At 45.7% G+C, this 25,973-nt stretch overlaps 1 protein-coding gene and 1 long non-coding RNA gene across 2 annotated transcripts; both read left to right on the top strand.

Moving 5' to 3' along the window:
* Nucleotides 1-3,660: 3,660 nt before the first annotated feature.
* On the top strand, nucleotides 3,661-17,048 carry LOC311118829 (serine/threonine-protein phosphatase 6 regulatory ankyrin repeat subunit A-like; the record flags this gene model as incomplete). The annotated part of the gene is made up of 21 exons (XM_084193608.1): nucleotides 3,661-3,748; nucleotides 4,012-4,154; nucleotides 7,667-7,879; nucleotides 8,267-8,345; nucleotides 8,595-8,709; nucleotides 8,984-9,130; nucleotides 9,995-10,063; nucleotides 10,410-10,550; nucleotides 11,435-11,546; nucleotides 11,763-11,789; nucleotides 11,966-12,040; nucleotides 12,930-13,131; nucleotides 13,614-13,701; nucleotides 13,924-14,041; nucleotides 14,265-14,484; nucleotides 15,340-15,505; nucleotides 15,719-15,864; nucleotides 15,991-16,073; nucleotides 16,168-16,250; nucleotides 16,379-16,470; nucleotides 16,676-17,048. The coding sequence occupies 21 exons, from the start codon at nucleotides 3,661-3,663 to the stop codon at nucleotides 16,966-16,968; spliced, it is 2,700 nt and encodes an 899-aa protein (XP_084049734.1). The 3' UTR covers nucleotides 16,969-17,048.
* Nucleotides 17,049-18,954: 1,906 nt separating this feature from the next.
* Nucleotides 18,955-25,973, top strand: LOC311118828. The gene is made up of 3 exons (XR_014611860.1): nucleotides 18,955-19,036; nucleotides 23,538-23,620; nucleotides 25,941-25,973. It is a non-coding gene; the product is annotated as an uncharacterized lncRNA (long non-coding RNA).

The raw sequence follows: 25,973 nt of genomic DNA, 5'->3' as shown, positions 1-25,973 counted from the left end.
CTGCCTTTTATTTATCACCCTAATAATATCATGGATTGTTATTGGACTAAATGCAGTTTGTGTGCTGCCCTGCCCTGCCCTGATCAAATCAAATAATGGACAGTGCGTTTCCCTCAAAATATAGGCAGTACATGCAATCTTAGTTTTTAGTCTAGGAGACAGTCAATGTCTGTAGTCCATTAGGGCACTATAAAATCCCTTCAATGTTTTGCCTGATTCCGTTAATTCCCAAGTTCCCTTTTCTCCGTTTAGATTTCCCCGTTGACCGTTTGTCCCTGTTTTGGCAGGTTTTCGCTCTCAAAAGTACACCTTTTTAATAGCAAAACAGCACAATTGGATGTTCTATGTCCACAACAATGTTTAAACCCTATCAGGTGACCATTTGTGAGGTCTGGGAAAAATGTAAGACATTTAGATTTTGGGGTGTAGTTACCCTTAAATGCAAGCGTGCACCAGGAAGAGACCTTTGTTTGGTTAAGCGGTGTTGCTGTAGAACAAATGGCCACTGGAGTGATGCAAATGATCACGGTATAATTCTGCCAGGCAGGCATAGGCTACTTTGTAGTTAACATTTACTTGCGAAGGTTTTGGGGAAAGCCATTCCTTCCCTACCAGAAGAAGGTTATCATTAGCATCATCGCTAACGGCTACACAAAGTGTAGACATACGCGCGCACCGCACACATGCACACAGACAGGGGCATTCCTGTGCCGTTTCAGAAAGTTCATGGAAATACCAATCACTGATGCATTTTGTTCATGTCTTATGATTGACTTGGGCAAATGAATGTGTTTTCTAACAAGTTGAATAGATTTAGTTGATTTCTTACTAAGTTCAATAAATGTTTGAATATTGTTGAATTTCGGTTTAATGTCTGGATTCCGTGATTCGGTCCGCAACGCTTATTTTATAGGGCCCTAGTCAATGAACTTGTCATAAATCAACATAGGATAACGATATTATAACCGCGATTGATAATAGACAGTACTGTGCAGCCGTCTTCATCGACCTGGCCAAGGCTTTCGACTCTGTCAACCACCGCATTCTTATTGGCAGACTAAATAGCCTTGGTTTCTCAAATGACTGCCTCGCCTGGTTCACCAACTACTTCTCAGATAGAGTTCAGTGTGTCAAATCGGAGGGCCTGTTGTCTGGACCTATGGCAGTCTCTATGGGGGTGCCACAGGGTTCAATTCTTGGGCCGACACTTTTCTCCGTGTATATCAATGATGTCGCTCTTGCTGCTGGTGACTCTCAGATCCACCTCTACGCAGACGACACCATTTTGTATACATCTGGCCCTTCATTGGACACTGTGTTAACAAACCTCCAAACGAGCTTCAATGCCATACAACACTCCTTCAGTAGCCTCCAACTGCTCTTAAACACTAGTAAAACTAAATGTATGCTTTTCAATCGAACGCTGCTGGCACCCTCCCTCCCGACTAGAATCACCACTCTCGACGGGTCTGACCTAGAGTATGTGGACAACTACAAATACCTAGGTGTCTGGTTAGACTGTAAACTCTCCTTCCAGACTCACATAAAGAATCTCCAATCCAAAGTTAAATCTAGAATCGGCTTCCTATTTCGCAAACAAAGCCTCCTTCACTCATGCTGCCAAACATGCCCTCGTAAAACTGACTATCCTACCGATCCTTGACTTCGGCGATGTCATTTACAAAATAGCCTCCAACACTCTACTCAGCAAACTGGATGTAGTCTATCACAGTGCCATCCGTTTTGTCTCCAAAGCCCCATACACTACCCACCACTGTGACCTGTACGCTCTTGTTGGCTGGTCCTCACTACATGTTCGTCGTCAAACCCACTGGCTCCAGGCCATCTATAAATCACTGCTAGGCAAATCCCCGCCTTATCTTAGCTCATTGGTCACCATAGCAGCACCCACCCGTAGTCTGCGCTCCAGCAGGTATATCTCACTGGTCATTCCCAAAGCCAACACCTCCTTTGGCCGCCATTCCTTCCAGTTCTCTGCTGCCAATGACTGGAACGAATTGCAAAAATCTCTGAAGCTGGAGACTCTTATCTCCCTCACTAACTTTAAGCATCAGTTGTCAGAGCACCTTACCGATCACTGCACCTGTACACAGCCCATCTGAAATTAGGCCACCCAACTACCTCATCCCTATATTGTTATTTATTTTGCTCTTTTGCACCCCGGTATCTCTATTTGCACATAATCTCTTGCACATCTAGCATTCCAGTGTTAATACTATTGTAATTATTTTGCACTATAGCCTATTTATTGCCTTACCTCCATAACTTGCTACATTTGCACACACTGTATATATATTTTCTGTTGTATTTTTGACTTTGTTTTTTTACCCCAAATGTAACTCTGTGTTGTTTTTATCGCACTGCTTTGCTTTATCTTGGCCAGGTCGCAGTTGTAAATGAGAACTTGTTCTCAACTGGCTTACCTGGTTAAATAAAGGTGAATTTTTTTTAATTTTTTTAATAAGTTTGCAAATGTGATGATGCATGGAATGCTTGATATTTTTCATGGAGAAAATTAGCTTCCCCAAACTTGAGAGCAAGACTGGCCTAAACGCGCTAATGTTTTCCTTTGCTAATGTCCGTCCCGCCCCCCTGTCAGCTGTCAGTTTTGTCGATGACCACGTACATAAGACACGCCAATCACCGACACCTGAAGTTCCATGACCATCACAGCCCTAGTTGTATGCTTGAGTTTGTTCAGAGGAGGCTTTGAATAAAATCCGATCTGAGTGTGAAATGCCTTACTGAGGGTAAATGGAAGCTCCTCTTGTGCCCGGCTCAGCCTTATACAGTTTAAGGTACTTTACCGTATCCATTTCAGTAAGGCCAGATTGTCCAAATTCTACCCAAATATTGATGGTACATGTGACAGGTGTAAAAGCTCCTTGGTGGACTTGACCCACATGTTCTGGTCCTGTCCCCGTCTGGCAGATTATTTGTCCACTATTTAAAACCCTTTCTGAAGCATTTGATATAAAGTTGCAGCCTAGTGCAGAAATTGCTATTTTTGGAGTACCAAACAACAATCCTTCTCTGACCAATAGACAGCTAGATGCCATTGCCTTTGCCTCCCTGTTAGCCCGCAGAAGGATTTTATTGGATTGGAAATCTATCAATCCTCCCTTAGCCTCTCTTTGGCTCGAAGATCTGAAGCTGTTCCTAAAATGAGAAAAAATGAAGTTACCATTCGAGGGTCAACCAACTCATTTTATTCCTCCTGGGACCCGATGATATCCTATTTTGAACAGCTCCAAACACTTCCTCCAGATTAGTACTCTTGGCCCCACCTTGAGATTACTGCTATATAGGCCTATAAAATCACTTAATCACCTGAAATTGTTAGGCTATTACATTTTTGCTTGAAGTAACGTTGTTGTATACTTTTGTTTTGTTTTCTGACATGTAAGTCAATTACTTTCCCTTTCTTTTTAAATGTGTTTGGAGGCATTCTGGGGGGAGGGGGAGGTCAAAGGGGGACTAAAAGGGGAGAAATGTACCATGTCTTTACATGTTATCTTTCATTCATTGTGAATACAAAATATATAATTTGAAAGGGAAGGCTTTGAAGCCAGATTTAGCGGATTTTGCTGTTTAGTTTTCCTCAACCTGTGTTTTGTTTCTCTCTCCTCTCCCTGTTAGATGGTGAGGCTGCTTCTCTCCAGAGGAGCCAACATTAATGCCTTTGACAAGAAGGATCGCCGAGCAATCCACTGGGCTGCTTACATGGGTGATGAGTTTACCACATCATTTACATTCTGACTAATGTCCTTTATACCAATGAATGAATGAATGAATGGACTGTGTGTTAGTCTCACAGCTCAGCTGTATGAGCCACGTCTAGTGTGTTATTATGTCAGAATCATGTACTAAGTAGGTTGATTAGATGTTTTCAGTTGTACTAACATGATGTAGGTGTTGCTTATGGTGCTGTGTACCACTGTAAACTAATCTCTCTCTCTCTCTCGCTCTCGCTCTCTCTACCTACCATAGGGCACATTGAGGTGGTGAAACTGCTGGCCTCTCATGGATCAGAGGTGTCCTGTAAAGACAAGAAGGCCTACACCCCTCTCCACTCTGCAGCCTCCAGTGGAATGATCAGTGTGGTCAAGTACCTCCTGGACCTTGGAGTGGATGTGAGTCAACACGCATTCAAATGTGTAGTCACTGTTCAATTACAACTCAATGAAAATACAGAGCTCTAGTGGGTTGGCGAATGATTTCCTTTCAAGTAATGAAGAGATGGAGGTTGGAGCCAGTGTTTTGGACCAGGGGGTTTTCAGAACCAAGTAATGAAGAGAGAGAGGTTGGACCAGGGGGTTTTCAGAACCAGGTAATGAAGAGAGAGAGGTTGGACCAGGGGGTTTTCAGAACCAGGTAATGAAGAGAGAGAGGTTGGACCAGGGGGTTTTCAGAACCAAGTAATGAAGAGAGAGAGGTTGGACCAGGGGGTTTTCATAACCAAGTAATGAAGAGAGAGAGGTTGGACCAGGGGGTTTTCAGAACCAAGTAATGAAGAGAGAGAGGTTGTACCAGGGGGTTTTCAGAACCAAGTAATGAAGAGAGAGAGGTTGGACCAGGGGGTTTTCAGAACCAAGTAATGAAGAGAGAGAGGTTGGACCAGGGGGTTTTCAGAACCAAGTAATGAAGAGAGAGAGGTTGGACCAGGGGGTTTTCAGAACCAAGTAATGAAGAGAGAGAGGTTGGACCAGGGGGTTTTCAGAACCAAGTAATGAAGAGAGAGAGGTTGGACCAGGGGGTTTTCAGAACCAAGTAATGAAGAGAGAGAGGTTGGACCAGGGGGTTTTCAGAACCAAGTAATGAAGAGAGAGAGGTTGGACCAGGGGGTTTTCATAACCAGGTAATGAAGAGAGAGAGGTTGGACCAGGGGGTTTTCATAACCAAGTAATGAAGAGAGAGAGGTTGGACCAGGGGGTTTTCAGAACCAAGTAATGAAGAGAGAGAGGTTGGACCAGGGGGTTTTCATAACCAGGTAATGAAGAGAGAGAGGTTGGACCAGGGGGTTTTCATAACCAAGTAATGAAGAGAGAGAGGTTGGACCAGGGGGTTTTCATAACCAAGTAATGAAGAGAGAGAGGTTGGACCAGGGGGTTTTCATAACCAAGTAATGAAGAGAGAGAGGTTGGACCAGGGGGTTTTCAGAACCAAGTAATGAAGAGAGAGAGGTTGGACCAGGGGGTTTTCATAACCAAGTAATGAAGAGAGAGAGGTTGGACCAGGGGGTTTTCATAACCAAGTAATGAAGAGAGAGAGGTTGTACCAGGGGGTTTTCAAAACCAAGTAATGAAGAGAGAGAGGTTGGACCAGGGGGTTTTCATAACCAAGTAATGAAGAGAGAGAGGTTGGACCAGGGGGTTTTCAGAACCAAGTAATGAAGAGAGAGAGGTTGGACCAGGGGGTTTTCAGAACCAAGTAATGAAGAGAGAGAGGTTGGACCAGGGGGTTTTCAGAACCAAGTAATGAAGAGAGAGAGGTTGTACCAGGGGGTTTTCATAACCAAGTAATGAAGAGAGAGAGGTTGGACCAGGGGGTTTTCAGAACCAAGTAATGAAGAGAGAGAGGTTGGACCAGGGGGTTTTCATAACCAGGTAATGAAGAGAGAGAGGTTGGACCAGGGGGTTTTCATAACCAAGTAATGAAGAGAGAGAGGTTGGACCAGGGGGTTTTCATAACCAAGTAATGAAGAGAGAGAGGTTGGACCAGGGGGTTTTCATAACCAAGTAATGAAGAGAGAGAGGTTGGACCAGGGGGTTTTCATAACCAAGTAATGAAGAGAGAGAGGTTGGACCAGGGGGTTTTCATAACCAAGTAATGAAGAGAGAGAGGTTGTACCAGGGGGTTTTCATAACCAAGTAATGAAGAGAGAGAGGTTGGACCAGGGGGTTTTCATAACCAAGTAATGAAGAGAGAGAGGTTGTACCAGGGGGTTTTCATAACCAAGTAATGAAGAGAGAGAGGTTGGACCAGGGGGTTTTCATAACCAAGTAATGAAGAGAGAGAGGTTGGACCAGGGGGTTTTCAGAACCAACTAATGAAGAGATGGAGGTTGGACCAGGGGGTTTTCATAACCAAGTAATGAAGAGAGAGAGGTTGGACCAGGGGGTTTTCATAACCAAGTAATGAAGAGAGAGAGGTTGTACCAGGGGGTTTTCATAACCAAGTAATGAAGAGAGAGAGGTTGGACCAGGGGGTTTTCATAACCAAGTAATGAAGAGAGAGAGGTTGGACCAGGGGGTTTTCAGAACCAAGTAATGAAGAGAGAGAGGTTGGACCAGGGGGTTTTCAGAACCAAGTAATGAAGAGAGAGAGGTTGGACCAGGGGGTTTTCATAACCAAGTAATGAAGAGAGAGAGGTTGGACCAGGGGGTTTTCATAACCAAGTAATGAAGAGAGAGAGGTTGGACCAGGGGGTTTTCATAACCAAGTAATGAAGAGAGAGAGGTTGGACCAGGGGGTTTTCATAACCAAGTAATGAAGAGAGAGAGGTTGGACCAGGGGGTTTTCATAACCAAGTAATGAAGAGAGAGAGGTTGGACCAGGGGGTTTTCAGAACCAAGTAATGAAGAGAGAGAGGTTGGACCAGGGGGTTTTCATAACCAAGTAATGAAGAGAGAGAGGTTGGACCAGGGGGTTTTCATAACCAAGTAATGAAGAGAGAGAGGTTGGACCAGGGGGTTTTCAGAACCAAGTAATGAAGAGAGAGAGGTTGGACCAGGGGGTTTTCAGAACCAAGTAATGAAGAGAGAGAGGTTGGACCAGGGGGTTTTCATAACCAGGTAATGAAGAGAGAGAGGTTGGACCAGGGGGTTTTCAGAACCAAGTAATGAAGAGAGAGAGGTTGGACCAGGGGGTTTTCAGAACCAAGTAATGAAGAGAGAGAGGTTGGACCAGGGGGTTTTCAGAACCAAGTAATGAAGAGAGAGAGGTTGGACCAGGGGGTTTTCATAACCAAGTAATGAAGAGAGAGAGGTTGGACCAGGGGGTTTTCATAACCAAGTAATGAAGAGAGAGAGGTTGGACCAGGGGGTTTTCATAACCAAGTAATGAAGAGAGAGAGGTTGGACCAGGGGGTTTTCAGAACCAAGTAATGAAGAGAGAGAGGTTGGACCAGGGGGTTTTCATAACCAAGTAATGAAGAGAGAGAGGTTGGACCAGGGGGTTTTCATAACCAAGTAATGAAGAGAGAGAGGTTGGACCAGGGGGTTTTCAGAACCAAGTAATGAAGAGAGAGAGGTTGGACCAGGGGGTTTTCATAACCAAGTAATGAAGAGAGAGAGGTTGGACCAGGGGGTTTTCAGAACCAAGTAATGAAGAGAGAGAGGTTGGACCAGGGGGTTTTCAGAACCAAGTAATGAAGAGAGAGAGGTTGGACCAGGGGGTTTTCAGAACCAAGTAATGAAGAGAGAGAGGTTGGACCAGGGGGTTTTCAGAACCAAGTAATGAAGAGATGGAGGTTGGACCAGGGGGTTTTCATAACCAAGTAATGAAGAGATGGAGGTTGGAGCCAGTGTTTTGGGCCAGGGGGTTTTCAGAACCAAGTGACCTGATCAGGAATGTATTGTTTTGTTCCCCCCCCCCCCCCCCCCCCTCTCTCTCTCCACTCTTTTCCCTCCCTTGCTCCCTCCAGATAAATGAGCCCAATGGGTACGGTAACACCCCCCTCCACGTGGCATGCTACAACGGGCAGGACGTGGTGGTGAATGAGCTGATCGAGTGTGGCGCCAACGTGAACCAGGTGAACGAGAAGGGTTTCGCCCCACTCCACTTCACGGCCGCCTCGTGCCATGGGGCGCTCTGCCTGGAGCTGCTGGTGGGCAACGGGGCCCTCGTCAACATCAAGGTGAGGAGACCGGATGACCAACACTGTGTCTGAACTAAATAACACCCTATTCCCTATGTAGTGCACTACTTTTGACCAGGGGCCCATAGAGCAAGGAGCCGTGGTGACACTGGCTGTGTCCCAAATGGCACCCTGTTCCCTTTATAAGTACACTACTTTGGTTCAAAAAGTAGTTCACTATGAAGAGAATAGGGTGCCATTTGCGACGCACACACTGACGCAGCACATGGCTTAGTATTTGGCCCTGGTCTACATTCAAATACCAATGGAATAGGCCTAACAATGCAAACTAAATGCAATCAAGCGCTCCTCCAATACGTGTTTGATTTTGCCTGTGGTCAGCAGCACAGACTGCCGTGTGAACCATCTTTGTCTTTCTATCTGCAGAGTAAAGATGGAAAGACCCCCCTCCACATGACGGCCATCCACGGACGCTTCTCCAGATCTCAAGCCATCATCCAGAATGGTGAGTCGCTGTGAATGCTCTCAACTGAATATATATGAACCAGTAGGCTCTTCAGCATTGTCTTTAGTCTTCAAACCATGATTCACTGGCACAGAGCAATGTTACTTGCAATGTGGTTGAACATGAAGCTTCATGAGGCCTCTAGGGTCAAGTGGTTGACGTGTGTGTGTGTCTGTGTGTGTGTGTGTGTGTGTGTGTCTGTGTGTGTGTGTCTGTGTGTGTGTGTCTGTGTGTGTGTGTGTTCTGTAGGTGCTGAGATCGACTGTGAAGAAAAGAATGGAAACACACCCCTGCACATCTCTGCTCGCTACGGCCACGAGTTACTCATCAATACACTCATCACGAACGGAGCTGACACAGCCAAGTGAGAACACACACACACACAGTTTCCAGCAATAATGCAACATGCATCTGCAATTCTGTCATTGACCGAATTGCCGCTTGGAGACTATGCTCAACACATTGTGGTGTGTGGGGGGTTGATAGACAGGGCATTGCAGCATGCTGATGTGTTGATCTGCTGTGGGGTTTAATGAGGACTGTGATGTGGTGCTGTTTCCAATCTTAGCTGAATCAACTGTAAGTCACTCTGGATAAGAGTGTCTGCTTAAAGTCTAAAATGTAAAAATGTGTTGCAGGCGAGGCGTCCATGGGATGTTCCCCCTCCACCTGGCTGCTCTCAGTGGGTTCTCTGACTGCTGTCGGAAGCTCCTCTCATCAGGCTTTGATATAGACACCCCTGACGACTTTGGAAGGACCTGTTTACATGCTGCAGCAGCTGTTGGGTGAGTGGACTGGTCCAGGCTTTACACCAAGGAATATTTAGTTCATGAACTGGAAAGCCACCAGAAAGAACAAACACATATTCACACTCTTACATTTCACATTGTTTAGCAGTATAAAAAAATCGTTTAGATCATTAGTGCGGTATCATTTCTGTATAATGTGGTTCCATGCCATGGTGGTATTGACTTGCGCTCTGGTCTAAATTGTCTTTATATCTTCTTGAAAGAGAAGAGAAACCTGCAAACTGCTCTTGCTAGTATCACTTTTTATTATAGCTTTTATTAGCATTATAAAAACAGTGATACTAGCAAGAGCAGTGTACGGGTTTCTCTTTTCTTTAAGGTTCTCATTGTTACCATCCACCTGATAGCTCAGATGTGAAAGGGCCTTTCTGAACTTGATATCTTGTTACCATCCACCTGATAGCTCAGATGAACGAGAGCCTTTCTGAACTTGATATCTTGTTACCATCCACCTGATAGCTCAGATGTACGAGAGCCTTTCTGAACTTGATATCTTGTTACCATCCACCTGATAGCTCAGATGTACGAGAGCCTTTCTGAACTTGATATCTTGTTACCATCCACCTGATAGCTCAGATGAACGAGAGCCTTTCTGAACTTGATATCTTGTTACCATCCACCTGATAGCTCAGATGTACGAGAGCCTTTCTGAACTTGATATCTTGTTACCATCCACCTGATAGCTCAGATGTACGAGAGCCTTTCTGAACTTGATATCTTGTTACCATTCACCTGATAGCTCAGATGTACGAGGGCCTTTCTGAACTTGATATCTTGTTACCATCCACCTGATAGCTCAGATGTACGAGAGCCTTTCTGAACTTGATATCTTGTTACCAGGAACCTGGACTGTCTGAATCTGCTGCTCAACACAGGGGCAGACTTCAACAGAAAGGACAGCTTCGGAAGGTCTGTCTGTGGCATAAAATAACTTTCATATGTGATCTTTATGATAATGGGGAATATAGTATAGGGGCATATAGGAATTATTATGGGAAATATTGGGCGGCAGGTAGCCTAGCGGTTAAGAGCGTTGGGTCAGTAACCGAAAGGTTGCTGGTTCAAATCCCCTAGCTGACTAGGTGAAAAATGTGTCTATGTGCACTGCAGCAAGGCACTTAACCCTAATTGCTCCTGTAAGTCGCACTGGATAAGAGTGTCTGCTAAATGACGTAAATGTAAAATGTAAATGTTATACAGCTCCAATAAGCTGTTTCTGTTGTTGATGTTGAATGGTTTCTGTGCGTTCTTCTAGGAGTCCTCTGCATTATGCGGCAGCCAATTGTAACTACCAGTGTCTGTTTGCCTTGGTGGGGTCTGGGGCCAGTGTGAACGATCTGGATAAAAGGGGTTGCACCCCGCTCCACTACGCTGCTGCCTCCGACACAGACGGAAAGTACGTCTCACACCTCTCTTACTGTTGTGTGTGTTGTGGTGCCATGACCTTTCACATTTCACTGTAGTCTGGAGAGTATGTTGTGGTGCCATGACCTTTCACATTTCACTGTAGTCTGGAGAGTATGTTGTGGTGCCATGACCTTTCACATTTCACTGTAGTCTGGAGAGTATGTTGTGGTGCCATGACCTTTCACATTTCATTGTAGTCTGGAGAGTATGTTGTGGTGCCATGACCTTTCACATTTCACTGTAGTCTGGAGAGTATGTTGTGGTGCCATGACCTTTCACATTTCACTGTAGTCTGGAGAGTATGTTGTGGTGCCATGACCTTTCACATTTCACTGTAGTCTGGAGAGTATGTTGTGGTGCCATGACCTTTCACATTTCACTGTAGTCTGGAGAGTATGTTGTGGTGCCATGACCTTTCACATTTCACTGTAGTCTGGAGAGTATGTTGTGGTGCCATGACCTTTCACATTTCACTGTAGTCTGGAGAGTATGTTGTGGTACCATGACCTTTCACATTTCACTGTAGTCTGGAGAGTATGTTGTGGTGCCATGACCTTTCACATTTCACTGTAGTCTGGAGAGTATGTTGTGGTGCCATGACCTTTCACATTTCATTGTAGTCTGGAGAGTATGTTGTGGTGCCATGACCTTTCACATTTCACTGTAGTCTGGAGAGTATGTTGTGGTGCCATGACCTTTCACATTTCACTGTAGTCTAGAGTATGTTGTTGGTCGTGTTTGAATACATACTAGTGTTAAATCTGCAGTGTGAAAGCTTGGCCACGTCTCCTTTGGGAAAGTGTCTCTGCTTGCTTATCTGTCTGTCTTGATGTTGGTATAATGATTAGTGAACTCTTGACCTCTGACCTCTAGGTGTCTGGAATATTTGCTGCGAAACGACGCTAACCCAGGGATCAGGGACAATCAGGGCTACAACGCAGTCCATTACGCGTCTGCGTACGGACACCGCCTCTGTCTGGAGCTGGTGAGTCAGAACCACAGGGGACTAGACGCCCTGCATTCACAGACCATTTTGTCTGCGTCCCAAATGAATGTAGGGCCCATAGGGCTCTGGTCAAAAGTAATGCACTATATAGGGAATAGGGTGCCATTTGGGACAGACGTTGATATTCAGTAGGTTTTAAGGTGTGGTTGCATGTTTGTCGTGGCCGCATCGTCACTCTTGATGTTCTTTTTCCAGATTGCAAGTGAAACACCTTTAGATGTGGTAAGTACCAGTTGGTTACTTTTCCTCACACTAGCTTGTTTAAGATACGAATGCAACACCCCAGTATGTCTGCAGGGGCTGGTCACTGAGATTTACAACATGAAACATGCTACTAGACTAACCTTCAAAGTAAATATGTTACAAGTCTAAACTGGCCCGTCCTTGTCTTTCCCCAGCTAATGGAAACCTCAGGGACAGACATCCTGAACGACTCTGATGTCAGAGCTCCCATCAGCCCCCTACACTTAGCTGTGAGTAAAGCCTACCTGCTCCTGTAGGGGTCTCGCCACATGACAAATGGCACCCTATTCCCTATTTAGTGCACTACTTTTGACCAGAGCCTTATGGGCCCAGATCAAAAGTACTGCACTACATGGGAAATAGGGTGCTATCTGGGATGCAGGCATGGTGTTGTTTTTCCACGAAAAGTTGATTGTCCAGACACTCACACACCATGTTCCTATCTGTTCCTGATTAGTGTAAAATACATGCATATTTTGACACGGTGATGATGAGGATGATTTCCTTATTTTGCCATTTGAGTTAATCAACCTCCAACAGAGGAGAAGTAGAGTGTTTCTAAATCTCACGCTTGGCAGGGACCTTCGATGTTGATGCTGGGCGGGAGAAAAAATGGGCACCCGATTTGAGAGACACTGGTCTACTTTAGGGGTCTAGGACTGTTTCTGTTCAGGCATACCACTGGTCTACTATAGGACATTGATTATATTAAGAGTGTATATCTGTTCAGGCGCACCACTGGTCTACTATAGGACATTGATTATATTAGGAGTGTATTTCTGTTCAGGCGTACCACTGGTCTACTATAGGACATTGATTATATTAAGAGTGTATATCTGTTCTGGCATACCACTGGTCTACTATAGGACATTGATTATATTAGGAGTGTATATCTGTTCAGGCATACCACTGGTCTACTATAGGACATTGATTATATTAGGAGTGTATATCTGTTCTGGCATACCACTGGTCTACTATAGGACATTGATTATATTAGGAGTGTATATCTGTTCAGGCATACCACTGGTCTACTATAGGACATTGATTATATTAGGAGTGTATATCTGTTCAGGCATACCACTGGACTTTGCTTCAGACTGTGTGTTTGTTTCCATTCAGGCGTACCACGGCCACCACCATGCTATGGAGGTCCTGGTTCAGTCTCTGCTGGATCTAGACGTGAGGAACAGCCAGGGGCGCACCCCTCTGGACCTGGCTGCCTTTAAAGGCCATGTGGAGTGTGTTGACGTCCTCATCAACCAGGGAGCCTCCATCCTGGTTAAAGACTTCACCCTGAAGAGGACCCCCATCCACGCTGCAGGTACGCATAGGATATCACGTAAGACCTAGAGATTCTGTAATTCAAAAGTTTTCCTTACCAAGATGGACATTTGTTTGGTCATGTTGCTAGGACGCCAATGTCCACTCTAGGGATATTATATAGCATAGTGTGAAAATGCCCACTACACACTGATCTAAGGTCATTTTTTGTCATTATTGCTGAGGATCTGGGGAGGGTAAGCTGATCCTAGATCAGTGCACAGGGGGACTTCTATCCAGAGCCAGGTACACAGCTAGCAGGTGACAGGCTTCGAGGGCCTCAGCCCCAAAATGTTTTATTATCTGCTGTGTTAACATCATGAGGATGTCATCTACCAATACCACTGTTCTAGAAATCTGTCTGTTCATGTGAAGGTAATAGTCGTCCAGCAATCAGCTCATATCCTCTCTGTTTAGCCTCCTCTAGCTACCAACGGTCAATCATCTCACATTCTTATATCCTCTCTGTTTATCCTCCTCTAGCTACCAACGGTCATTCGGAGTGTTTGCGTTTGCTGATTGGAAATGCTGACCTCCAGAGTCCAGTGGACGTTCAAGACGGGAATGGACAGTAAGTCAATTGGGTTTTGGATACAATTCCTGAAATAAAGAGATTTTGACACTAGTTCTACGTCCCAAATGGCACCCTATGCCCTACTTGGTGCACTACTTTAAACCAGAACCCTATGGGCTCGGGTCAAAAGTAGTGTACCATATAGGGAATAGGTTGCCATTTGGGACTCAGCCTGGTTATTACCAGTTTGTAATATGACCTTGTTGTCTTGTGTATCAGAACCCCTCTGATGCTGTCAGTGCTGAGCGGACACACAGACTGTGTGTACTCACTGCTCAACAAGGGAGCCAGCGTAGAAGCCAAAGACAAGTGGGGCAGAACAGCGCTACACAGAGGGGTGAGGAGGAGAGCTGGCTGTATACGCTCACACACAGAAAGAGACGGGGAGGCTCAAATATACATATTATCTTCAGAAAAGTAGTTGTCCATGGGTAGTGGTGTATTCATCCCTGTAGGGGGACCTGCCTCCAGACATCATTTGTAATAATTGATGATTCATTATTATATCATTGATTATTAGTTATTCAAATCCATTCTTGTCTCCCTGCCCTTCCTCCCAGGCGTTGACGGGTCATGAGGAGTGTGTGGAGGCCCTGCTGCAGCACAGCGCCAGCTTCCTGGTTCGGGACTGTAAGGGGCGGACCCCTGTCCACCTGGCGGCGGCATCCGGACACATCGGGGTGCTGGGGGGACTCCTACACGCCGCCCAGTCAGTGGAGACCCTCCCCGTCATCACAGACAACCAGGGCTACACGCCACTACACTGGGCCTGCTACAACGGTACGTACTGGACTAACGGAACACTAGATATTTTCTGATTTTCTCTCTTCAGCACCGTAAACATGTCCCTGAATTAGGCAGGCCATACAACTAGGGGTGTAACGATTCGATTTGTATCACGATTCGTGGTTGTCGATACGATTCAAGGACGATATTGGTTCATTTAGAACGATACGATCCGAAACGATTCAGTGACTTGAAATCGATTCAGTAACCTTTTAGCCAAAAATTCAACCAGTGTGACTGAAATAAATACCTGGATACTGGACAGTGCAGGTGAAGTTTCCTAGATTCCTGTTTCTTGTAAGGACCGCAATGGTGGCTTGATAATTTCTCGCTCGTCGGCTTCTCCTCTGTCGTCCGCCATGCTATGTTTTGTTGTCTTTGCGCCTTTGCGCTGCTGCTGGCGTGGGGCGATGACGTCACGGATAGGCAGACTGAATCGAGTAATGTTTAAAGCCTTTATCATTAAAAGTGCTAAGAAAAAACATCCATATAAAGTCTGACGTGCTTAAATCCAATGGGTTATTTCCTAGTATCGATACAATCGATTTATTACATTTTAAAACGATGTTAGAGTGATATATGTTGTCCAAAAGGCCAACTCACCGAGCACAGATCGATGTAGTTGGATCATAGGAATATAAATCGATACATCGATGTAGTAGATGGATCGTTACACCCCTACATACAACGGTACGTACTGACTAACTGGACTGTAGCTCTGTTCTCTCCTCCATGAAGTGTACACTCATTCACTCCCTCTTGTGGCTTGAAAAGCATTCGATTGGTGTGGACGGAGCCATGTGGGGGAATGAACAAGACTACAACAGAATTAGGGGTTATGACTCTCAGTGGAGGACCTTACACTGAAACAGGACTTTGTCATAGCATATGTCACCGAGGGCAACTCGTTCAGCCCCCTCCACTGTGCTGTGATCAATGACAACGAGGGGGCTGCAGAGATGCTGATTGACACTCTGGGGCCGGCCATTGTCAACGCCACTGACACCAAGAACCGGTAACTACAGCACATGACAAAGTCCTTTTCTTCTGGAGAATAATGTTGTCTTGGGAATAAAATGACCTCTGGGGTTGGATGAGGGATTGTAGATTACTTTTAATACATCTATTAGTGATTTTATATTTCTATGGTATAAACAGGGTTAATTGAACAAACTTGTTTATAACAGTCCTACATGATATCGGTGAAATAAGTTTCCTCTCTCTCCAGGACCCCCCTGCATGCGGCGGCTTTCACGGACCACGTGGAGTGTCTTCAGCTGCTGCTAGGCCACAACGCCCAGGTCAACTCCCCCGATGCCTCCGGGAAGACCTCCCTCATGATGGCTGCTGAGAACGGACAAACCAACGCTGTCGGTACGCAGCCCCCTCTCCTCCGCTTTGCCTCGCCCAGCCGGCTTAAGTTCAACATGTCTGTTTTACATTTTAATAAGTCGCTTCATTTCCTAATTGAGTTTCTTTATGTTTCTCTGTCTGTGTCAGAGCTGTTGGTGAGCAGTGCCAAAGCAGAGCTCACCCTGCAGGATGCAGTCAAGAACACTGCTCTTCATCTGGCCTGCAGTAAGGTGAGCATCCCCACATGAAGATGACGTTCATCTGAACAGTTGGCTCTCTCTGGTTGACATTTTGGTCTGACATGTTTGACTCTGGTTTTTAAAGGGGCATGAAACCAGTGCTTTGTTGATATTGGAGAAGATTACAGACAGGAACCTCATCAACTCGACTAACGCAGCCTTACAGACGTACGTATGGTTCAGCTGTATTAATTGGGCCAGAAGAATTAGAAGAAGTGCACTATATAGGGAATAGTCTGGCATTTGGGAGGTATCCTCATTTGCTGCTGGCTAATCTGACGGTACTTTCTCCTCAGGCCGTTACACGTTGCAGCCAGAAATGGTCTGACGGTGGTGGTTCAGGAGCTACTAGTGAAGGGTGCTAGCGTGCTAGCAGTCGATGACAATGGTAAGATCCATAACGCTAACACCGTTTTCTTCTGTACTTCTCTTCTCAATGTGTCCACAAATGTTTCTCTCTAGTCCACTGCTTGGTTATTGTCTTAACTTTGTATCTCCTAGCCTGCTGTTATTTCATGTTTTTCACCAAAAGTGTTATAGTAAACGGTGATGCTCCTGAAGTGACCCTCTGCTGTTCTGTTTGAACCCCTCAGGTTACACGCCTGCCTTGGCCTGCGCCCCCAACAAAGACGTGGCGGACTGCCTGGCGCTGATCCTGGCCACCATGATGCCCGTGTCCCCCTGCAACCCGGCGCCCAGCCTGTCCTTCAGTGCCATTAACCACTACACCACCAGCCCCTCCAAGAGTGTGACCTTCGACAGCCTGCCCGTGCTGCGCAGCGAGCACAGCTCCTACTGCAGCTTCAACAACATCGGCCACCGCGACCACGATGGAGGCTTCTACAAGGATGAGGAACTCAACGACTCAGACTCAGAGACATACTGAGGGGGGTGGTGGTCGCTGCCCAGGAGGGGAGCCAAGGGCAGGCGGATGGACAGTGAAGTGGGGCAGAGGCCACAAACAAATCCACACATACACACCGTGTCTTAAATCACCACAGCCAGCTTTGGGAGGGCACGAGCCGAGACAGTCCGCACAGGAGCCTTAAGAGTCCTGCAGATGGAGAGAGAGAAATGGAGGGAGGGAGGGAGAGGGGGAGGCACAACAGGCTGGCTGGCCACACTCATCCTCTCGTACCACCAGGTGTCCTTCCAGCAGATACTGGACTTCAGAGGAACTGCTGCTGCTATACCCCACCTTTACCTTTACCCACAAAGGTCCTAAACGGTAGAAACTGTCCAGCCAACAGACAGACGGACACCTTATGACGGCAATAACCTGTAGTCCAAGGGGATAGTAGCACTTCACTGAGTGAAAAACAGACATGGACCAAAAGATGCGGAAGAAGCCTTTTCAAAACCTGTTTTGACAGTAGAAATGGGATTGAGCGTTTTGGCCTGAGAAAAAACATAAGGAGTGATGTTTCATTTAAGTTTTATGAGAGTGATGGTCATGTTTATCCGCACACTAAGACAGTCAGAACGCACCTAGCCTCTTGTCTGTAATCCATGTGGGAGGAGGGGAAATCATTTATTTTTTATGAACAAACATTTTAATAATATCATTCATGTCTTAAGCTCCTGACCCTCTGTGGGAACCAAAGAATCGTAGTATTTGCTCTCATGAGTAATTTCAAAGAATTTCCATCCCCAATGGCACCCTATTCCCTTTATAGTACACTACTTTTGACCAGGGCCATAGGGTTCTGGTCAAAAGTAGTGTACTCTATAAAGAATAGGGTGCCATTTAGATTTTGCATTTGTATGTGAGCGACAGGACTTTTTATTTGCGTTATTAAACCTACCTGTCCTTTGCCCTCTAGAAAATATTTTAGAAAGTAAATTATTAATTCATGTATTCTTTCTTGTGATATTTATGTCATCATTTTGTGCCTTCTTTAGTTACTGAGGGGAGGTTAGGAGAGTAGGGGCAGCTGTATGAGCGAAAACAATGATGCACACTAAGTAATACAACGTTTGTGAAAAGCACTGATACTATTCCGAGGCATACGAGGGGGAAAACATGCCTCCCTTGGAGAGGAGAAACACTGTAAACCAATGGTAGGACAGCAGCATTTAGATTTTCTTCTGTTGAAAAAAAAATATATATATTATTTGTCTTGGTCTTATAATCAATGTATTTTGACAGGTTTTGCTTGCTTAACTTCTTCAAAAAAATGAAACCACTCAAACCTTTTATGTGATTGCTTGTTCAAACCCCCGTTTGTGTCTCTTTTTTAAAATAATTTTAACTGGAAATATGTACAATACATATGCTATGTTCGTGAAATCAGGATCAGGAGGTTCACAGGTTTTTTCGTGTCCTTTTTTTCTTTAAAAGGATGAAACTAGCATGTACATATGAAATAGTGACTGAATCGAAACTCCCATGAATTCTTTCAGTATCTGAAGATTGCTGTATATTTTATGAGTAATAAAATAAAGAAATGAGTTATGTTATTTAATAATGAACTATGGGTTATCTGTTTTATGTGACAACCGCAGTATCAATTTCTAGGTGACAGTGGTGCTAATCCCAAAAGAAAGGCTACATACAACAAGGAACAAGAAGTCTATTGGCAAAGTGATGAATATTGCATGTACCTTGGCCTAACGGTGTGGGTTATGTATTTTATTTTTCATGGCGTCCTCAACATTACAGTTTTAAGGGCAACAATAGCCTAAATTTGTTTACAACTCGCAGGATTTCCATACATGAGCTTTCAACAACACAGAGTGTTGCATCAGCACGAGATCGAAAGTGCGTCAAATCTGTACAGGTCATTGTTACGTCATCACTGATAAACGTTGAAACGGATGAAAAACCGCTGGAGCAGTTCAGTCTAAACCTCCCTAGTGCTGGAGGATTGCGTTTGTTTTCGCTCTGGATGCGCGTTCATTTTGGCAAGGAAATGTGCTGATTTTGCAAGGAGATGGAGAATAAAGAGTTCAAGGTAGGCATGTTATTTATTTTTAAATCTTCAATTATATTAATTACTGTGGATTAAATATTGTTTAACAAATGAAATAATGTGCTATTCATGCTGTAATATCAAACTAGAAAGTCTATGGCCGGGGAGTCATGAGAGTTGGCTAAAGGTACAGTAGGGTCAAATGGGGGTCAAAGGTTATGACAGCACCTTCATAATTTCGTCCAAAATGGCACCCTATTCCCTATGTAGGCTAGTGTACTACTTTTGACCAGGAGCCATAGAAGGGTTGGCTGACGTCACGAAAACGATGCCCGCGCATCGATGGCCCGAAGTCGTGTATCTTGTTATGATTCTGAACCTCAGCTAACAACAAGCTGCCATGTGGGGAATCGTAGCTCTGTGGCATGTTTCAGCTTGTTGTATGGTGTTATTGATACCATGTCTTGTTTTGAGGTGTTTTGACTGATATCATGTCTATGCAATGACTCAAATTCGCTACCTAGCTAACCAACAACAACTGTAACAATGTATTTGAGACGAGTTCATTGTTCAAATGTATTTATGTTTGCATTAAACATTTAGAGACTAAATATAGTTTACATGTTGTCAACAGTCTAAGTCAAACCCTGTCTATTTTGCCCCATAGTTGCATGCCAGTTTTGTTGCTTAACAACCAACCCCTCTATAGAGTCCCACAGTGGAGGTGTGATAATACCCAAAAAACCTAGCGGTCAAACAGGGACATGGTTCCAATCGTTTTTCCACCATTCATTTTTCCCATAGCCGATTTTAGAAACACATAAAATAAGGGCTGTATTTCGTGTAGGCTTACCCTGGCGTGACGTTTTTGTAACCATGTAAATCTCTCTCGGACAAGTTGACTTTTATCAGTATATTTACATTTTACATTTATATCATTTAGCAGACGCTCTTATCCAGAGCGACTTACAATGGTGCATTCAACAATTGGTGTATTCAACTTATGATAGCCAGTGGGACAACCACTTATTTTTCTTCTTTTTTTTTTATGGGGGGGGAGGGGGGGGGGTAGAAGGATTACTTCATACTATTCCAGGTATTCCTTAAAGAGGTAGGGTTTCAAGTGTCTCCGGAAGGTGGTCAGTGACTCCGCTGTCCTGGCGTCGTGGGGGAGCTTGTTCCACCATTGGGGTGCCAGAGCCTGAAGGTAAGGAGGTGCCGTTCCCCTCACAGCTCCGTAGGCAAGCACCATGGTCTTGTAGTAGATGCGAGCCTCAACTGAGCGGGGTGACATGAGAGAACTTGGGAAGGTCGAACACCAGACGGGCTGCGGCGTTCTGGATAAGTTGTAGGGGTTTAATGGCACAGGCAGGGAGCCCAGCCAACAGCGAGTTGCAGTAATCCAGACGGGAGATGACATGTGCCTGGATTAGGAACTGTGCCGCTTTCTGTGTAAGGTAGGGTCGTACTCTGCAAATGTTGTAGAGCATGAACCTGCAGGATCGGGTCACCGTTTTGATGTTAGCAGAGAATGACAGGGTGTTGTCCAGGGTCACGCCAAGGCTCTTTGCACTCTGGGAGGAGGACACAATGGAGTTGTCAACCGTGATGGCGAGATCATGGAACGGGCAGTCCTTCCCAGGGATGAAGAGCAGCTCCGTCTTGCAGAGGTTCAGCTTGAGGTGGTGATCCGACATCCACACTGATATGTCTGCCAGACATGCAGAGATGCGATTCGCCACCTGGTTATCAGAAGGGGGAAAGGAGAAAATTAATTGTGTGTCGTCTGCGTAGCAATGATAGGAGAGACCATGTGAGGATATGACAGAGCCAAGTGACTTGGTGTATAGAGAGAATAGGAGAGGGCCTAGAACTGAGCCCTGGGGGACACCAGTGGTGAGAGCACATGGTGCGGAGACAGATTCTCGCCACGCTACCTGGTAGGAGCGACCTGTCAGGTAGGACGCAATCCAAGAGTGAGCAGCGCCGGAGATGCCCAACTCGGAGAGGGTGGAGAGGAGGATCTGATGGTTCACAGTATCAAAGGCAGCGGATAGGTCTAGAAGGATAAGAGCAGAGGAGAGAGAGTTAGCTTTAGCAGTGCGGAGAGCCTCCATGACACAGAGAAGAGCAGTCTCAGTTGAATGACCAGTCTTGAAACCTGACTGGTTTGGATCAAGAAGGTCATTCTGAGAGTGATAGCAGGAGAGTTGGCTAGAGACGGCACGCTCAAGAGATTTGGAGAGAAAAGAAAGAAGGGATACTTACTTGTCTGTAGTTGTTGACATCGGAGGGATCGAGTGTAGGTTTTTTGAGGAGGGGTGCAACTCTCGCTCTCTTGAAGACGGAAGGGACATGGCCAGCGGTCAAGGATGAGTTGATGTGGGAGGTGAGGTGAGGTGAGGTAAGGGAGAAGGTCTCCGGAAATGGTCTGGAGAAGAGAGGACGGGATAGGGTCAAGCAGGCAGGTTGTTGGGCGGCCGGCCGTCACAAGTCGCAAGATTTCATCTGGAGAGAGAGGGGAGAAAAAAGTCAAAGCATAGGGTAGGGCAGTGTGAGCAGGACCAGCGGTGTCATTTCACTTAATAAATGAGGATCGGATGTCGTCAACCTTCTTTTCAAAATGGTTGACGAAGTCATCCACAGAGAGGGAGGAGGGTGGGGGAGGAGGATTCAGCAGGGAGGAGAAGGTGGCAAAGAGCTTCCTAGGGTTAGAGGCATAGGCTTGAAATTTAGAGTGGTAGAAAGTGGCTTTAGCAGCGGAAACAGAGGAAGATAATGTAGAGAGGAGGGAGTGAAAAGATGACAGGTCCGCAGGGAGTCTAGTTTTCCTCCATTTCCGCTCGGCTGCCCGGAGCCCTCTTCTGTGAGCTCGCAATGAGTCGTCAAGCCACGGAGCAGGAGGGGAGGACCGAGCCGGCCGGGAGGATAGGGGACATAGAGAGTCAAAAGATGCAGAAAGGGAGGAGAGGAGGGTTGAGGAGGCAGAATCAGGAGATCGGAGGGAGAATGATTTAGCAGAGGGAAGAGATGATAGGATGGAAGAGGAGAGAGTAGCGGGAGAGAGAGAGCGAAGGTTGTGATGGCACATTACCATCTGAGTAGGGGCAGAGTGAGTAGTGTTGGAGGAGAGCGAGAGAGAAAAGGATACAAAGTAGTGGTCGGAGACTTGGAGGGGAGTTGCAGTGAGATTAGTAGAAGAACAGCATCTAGTAAAGATGAGGTCAAGCGTATTGCCTGCCTTGTGAGTAGGGGGGGACGGTGAGAGGGTGAGGTCAAAAGAGGAAAGGAGTGGAAAGAAGGAGGCAGAGAGAAATGAGTCAAAGGCAGAGACGTAGGGAGGTTAAAGTCACCCAGAACTGTGAGGGGTGAGCCATCCTCAGGAAAGGAACTTATCAAGGCGTCAAGCTCATTGATGAACTCTCCAAGGGAACCTGGAGGGCGATAAATGACAAGGATGTTAAGCTTGAATGGGCTAGTGATGTGACAGCATGGAATTCAAATGAGGAGATAGACAGATGGGTCAGGGGAAAAAGAGAGAATGTCCACTTTGGAGAGATGAGGATTCCTGTGCCACCGCCGCGCCGACCAGATGCTCTCGGGGTATGCGAGAACACATGGTTAGACGAGGAAAGAGCAGTAGGAGTAGCAGTGTTTTCTGTGGTAATCCATGTTTCCGTCAGCGCCAAGAAGTCGAGGGACTGGAGGGTAGCATAGGCTGAGATTAACTCTGCCTTGTTGGCTGCAGAACGGCAGTTCCAGAGGCTGCCAGACCACTAGGTTTTATGGGTATTATGACTCATACTGTGGGACTCTATAGGGCTCCAGCCAAAAGAAGTGCACTATATTGGAACTAGGGTGCTATTTCGGACACAAGCATAGATATGATGCATTATTATGTGACCATAGAAATAGAATCACTAGAAAGGATAGAGCCTCTGACCTTGGCAATTTGACTGGTAAACTGAACTGCACACCTGATATGATGTTCTGGTGATTCTATTTCTCTGAATATGATGCATTATGATGTGACAATGAGAGTTGGGTTAATGGTGCTCTCAAGGCAACTGGGAACTCGAAAAAAATAACTAGGTCAAATCATGACGTCCGTGATCTTCAGGTCGGAAAGTCGGAGCTCTAGAAAGATGCCAGAGTTTCCGACTTGGAATTCCTTTTTACATTTTGTGGTGGTAATTTTATCCCCTTTTTCTCCCCAATTTTTCGTGATATCCAATTGGTAGTTACGATCTTGTTACGATCTTGTCTCATCGCTGCAACTCCCCAGCGGGCTCGGGAGAGGTGAAGGTTGAGTCAGGCGTCCTCCAAAACATGACCCGCCAAGCCGCGCTGCTTCCGACTTGGAATTCCGAGTTGGATGACTGTTCAAAACGATTTTTCCCAGTCGGAGCTTGTTTTTTTTTCCTATTTCCCAGTTGTCTTGAACGCACTGAAGTCGGAAGTCAGAGATTTCCCAGTTGTTTTGAACACGGCAAAAGGCGACACAGTAGGTGACATCTAAACATGACTTTGTGCTGTCTTTCAGAGGTCAGAGGTCAATGGAAATGACCTCACCCTCATAGACCTGGATGACCCCATCAATGAAGCTGATGTTATGAAGGAAGTCAGGTAAGTGATTTACACTAATGACACATTTGTGACTGGTTACAGGATCACATAGGCCTACAGATACAGATTCAGTAGTAGGTCAAAGGTCACCGCCTATGGAGAGGTAGGCCCAGAGCCATGTATTTAGAGAGTTGGGACATTGAGATATAAACTCAGCAAAAAAAGAAACGTCCTCTCACTGTCAACTGCGTTTATTTTCAGCAAACTTAACGTGTAAATAACGCATCTCCCGAGTGGCGCAGTGTTCTAAGGCACTGCATCGCAGTGCTAGCTGTGCCACTAGAGATCCTGGTTCGAATCCAGGCTCTGTCGTAGCCGGCCGCGACCGGGAGACCCATGGGGCGGCGCACAATTGGCACAGCGTCGTCCAGGGTAGGGGAGGGAATGGCCGGCAGGGATGTAGCTCAGTTGGTAGAGCATGGCGTTTGCAACGCCAGGGTTGTGGGTTCGATACCCACGGGGGGGCAGTATGAAAAAAAAAAAATATATATATATAAAAAAAGAATAAAAATAAAATAAACAAATAAAAGAATGTATGCACTCACTAACTGTAAGTCGCTCTGGATAAGAGCGTCTGCTAAATGACTAAAATGTAAAAATGTAATGTAAATATTTGTATGAACATAACAAGATTCAACAACTGAGACATAAACTGAGATGTTACCCCCTCGTCCACCAAGGCACCTGCAAGTTCCCAGACATTTCTGGGGGGAATGGCTAAATCCTAGCCCTCACCCTCCGATCCAACAGATCCAGGCTCTTCATGGCAGAACACTGACATTCCTGTCTTGCAGGAAATCACGCACAGAACGAGCAGTATGGCTGGTGGCATTGTCATGCTGGAGGGTCATGTCAGGATGAGCCTGCAGGAAGGGTACCACATGAGGGAGGAGGATGTCTTCCCTGTAACGCACAGCGTTGAAATTTCCTGCAATGACAACAAGCGTAGTCCGATGATGCTGTGACACACCGCCCAAGACCATGACGGACCATCCACCTCCAAATCGATCCCGCTCCAGAGTACAGGCCTTGGTGTATCGCTCATTCCTTCGACGATAAACACGAATCCGACCATCACCCCTGGTGAGACAAAACCGCGACTCGTCAGTGAAGAGCACTTTTTTGCCAGTCCTGTCTGGTCGAGCGACGGTGTGTTTGTGCCCATAGGCGACGGTGTTGCCGGTGATGTCTGGTGAGGACTTGCCTTACAACAGGCCTACAAGCCCTCAGTCCAGCCTCTCTCAGCCTATTACGGACAGTCTGAGCACTGATGGAGGGATTGTGCGTTCCTGGTGTAACTCGGGCAGTTGTTGTTTCCATCCTGTACCTGTCCCGCAGGATGTTCCGATCCTGTGCCGATGTTGTTACACGTGGTCTGCCACTGCGAGGATGATCAGCTGTCCGTCCTGTCTCCCTGTAGCTCTGTCTTAGGCGTCTCACAGTACGGACATTGCAATTTATTGCCCTGGCCACATCTGCAGTCCTCATGCCTCCTTGCAGCATGCCTAAGGCACGTTCACGCAGATGAGCAGGGACCCTGGGCATTTTTCTTTTGGTGTTTTTCAGAGTCAGTAGAAAGGCCTCTTTAGGGTCCTAAGTTTTCATAACTACCGTCTGTAAGCTGTTAGTGTCTTAATGACCGTTGCACAGGTGCATGTTCATTAAGTGTTTATGGTTCATTGAACAACATTTTACATTTTAGTCATTTAGCAGACACTCTTATCCAGAGCGACTTACAGTTAGTGAGTGCATACATTTTCATACTGGCCCCCCGTGGGAAACAAACCCACAACCCTGGCGTTGCAAGCGCCATGCTCTACCAACTGAGCTACAGGGGACTAGCATGGGAAACAGTGTTTAAACCCTTTACAATGAAGATCTGTGAAGATATTTGGATTTTTACGAATTATCTTTGAAAGATCCTGAAAAAGGGACGTTTTCTTTTTTTGCTGAGTTTATGTATACATTACATGACACAGTAGATATCCATATGACAGCTGGCTCCCCATGGGCAATGTTGACATTTTAAACAATGCTATGTAACTGAACATCTATAATTAGAATTTACTTATAATGAAAGGATAAATGAAAGGCTCCAAGGCGCTAACATGGAGTCCTTTTAAAAGTTGGCAGAATTCTCTAAATATTTGGCTCTGGATAGGCCGAGTCATCTCAAGAGTATTGGAGCCATAGAATTTGAGTGATTCTATTCTAATTCTAGAATGATTCATTCTAATTCTGTGATTCTAATTCTATAATTACACATCCTCACACTCACATTATAGCAGTGACCTAAGAGATATTCCTTTTCTCTATCTAGATCCCATAAAGATCACAGAGAGGCTGAGAGACT

This window comes from Coregonus lavaretus (genome assembly GCF_964263955.1).
Source record: "Coregonus lavaretus genome assembly, contig: HAP1_SCAFFOLD_893, whole genome shotgun sequence".
Lineage (NCBI taxonomy): Eukaryota > Metazoa > Chordata > Actinopteri > Salmoniformes > Salmonidae > Coregonus > Coregonus lavaretus.
Note: the sequence above shows the minus strand (reverse complement) of the source record. Positions and strands in the feature narration are given on the sequence as shown.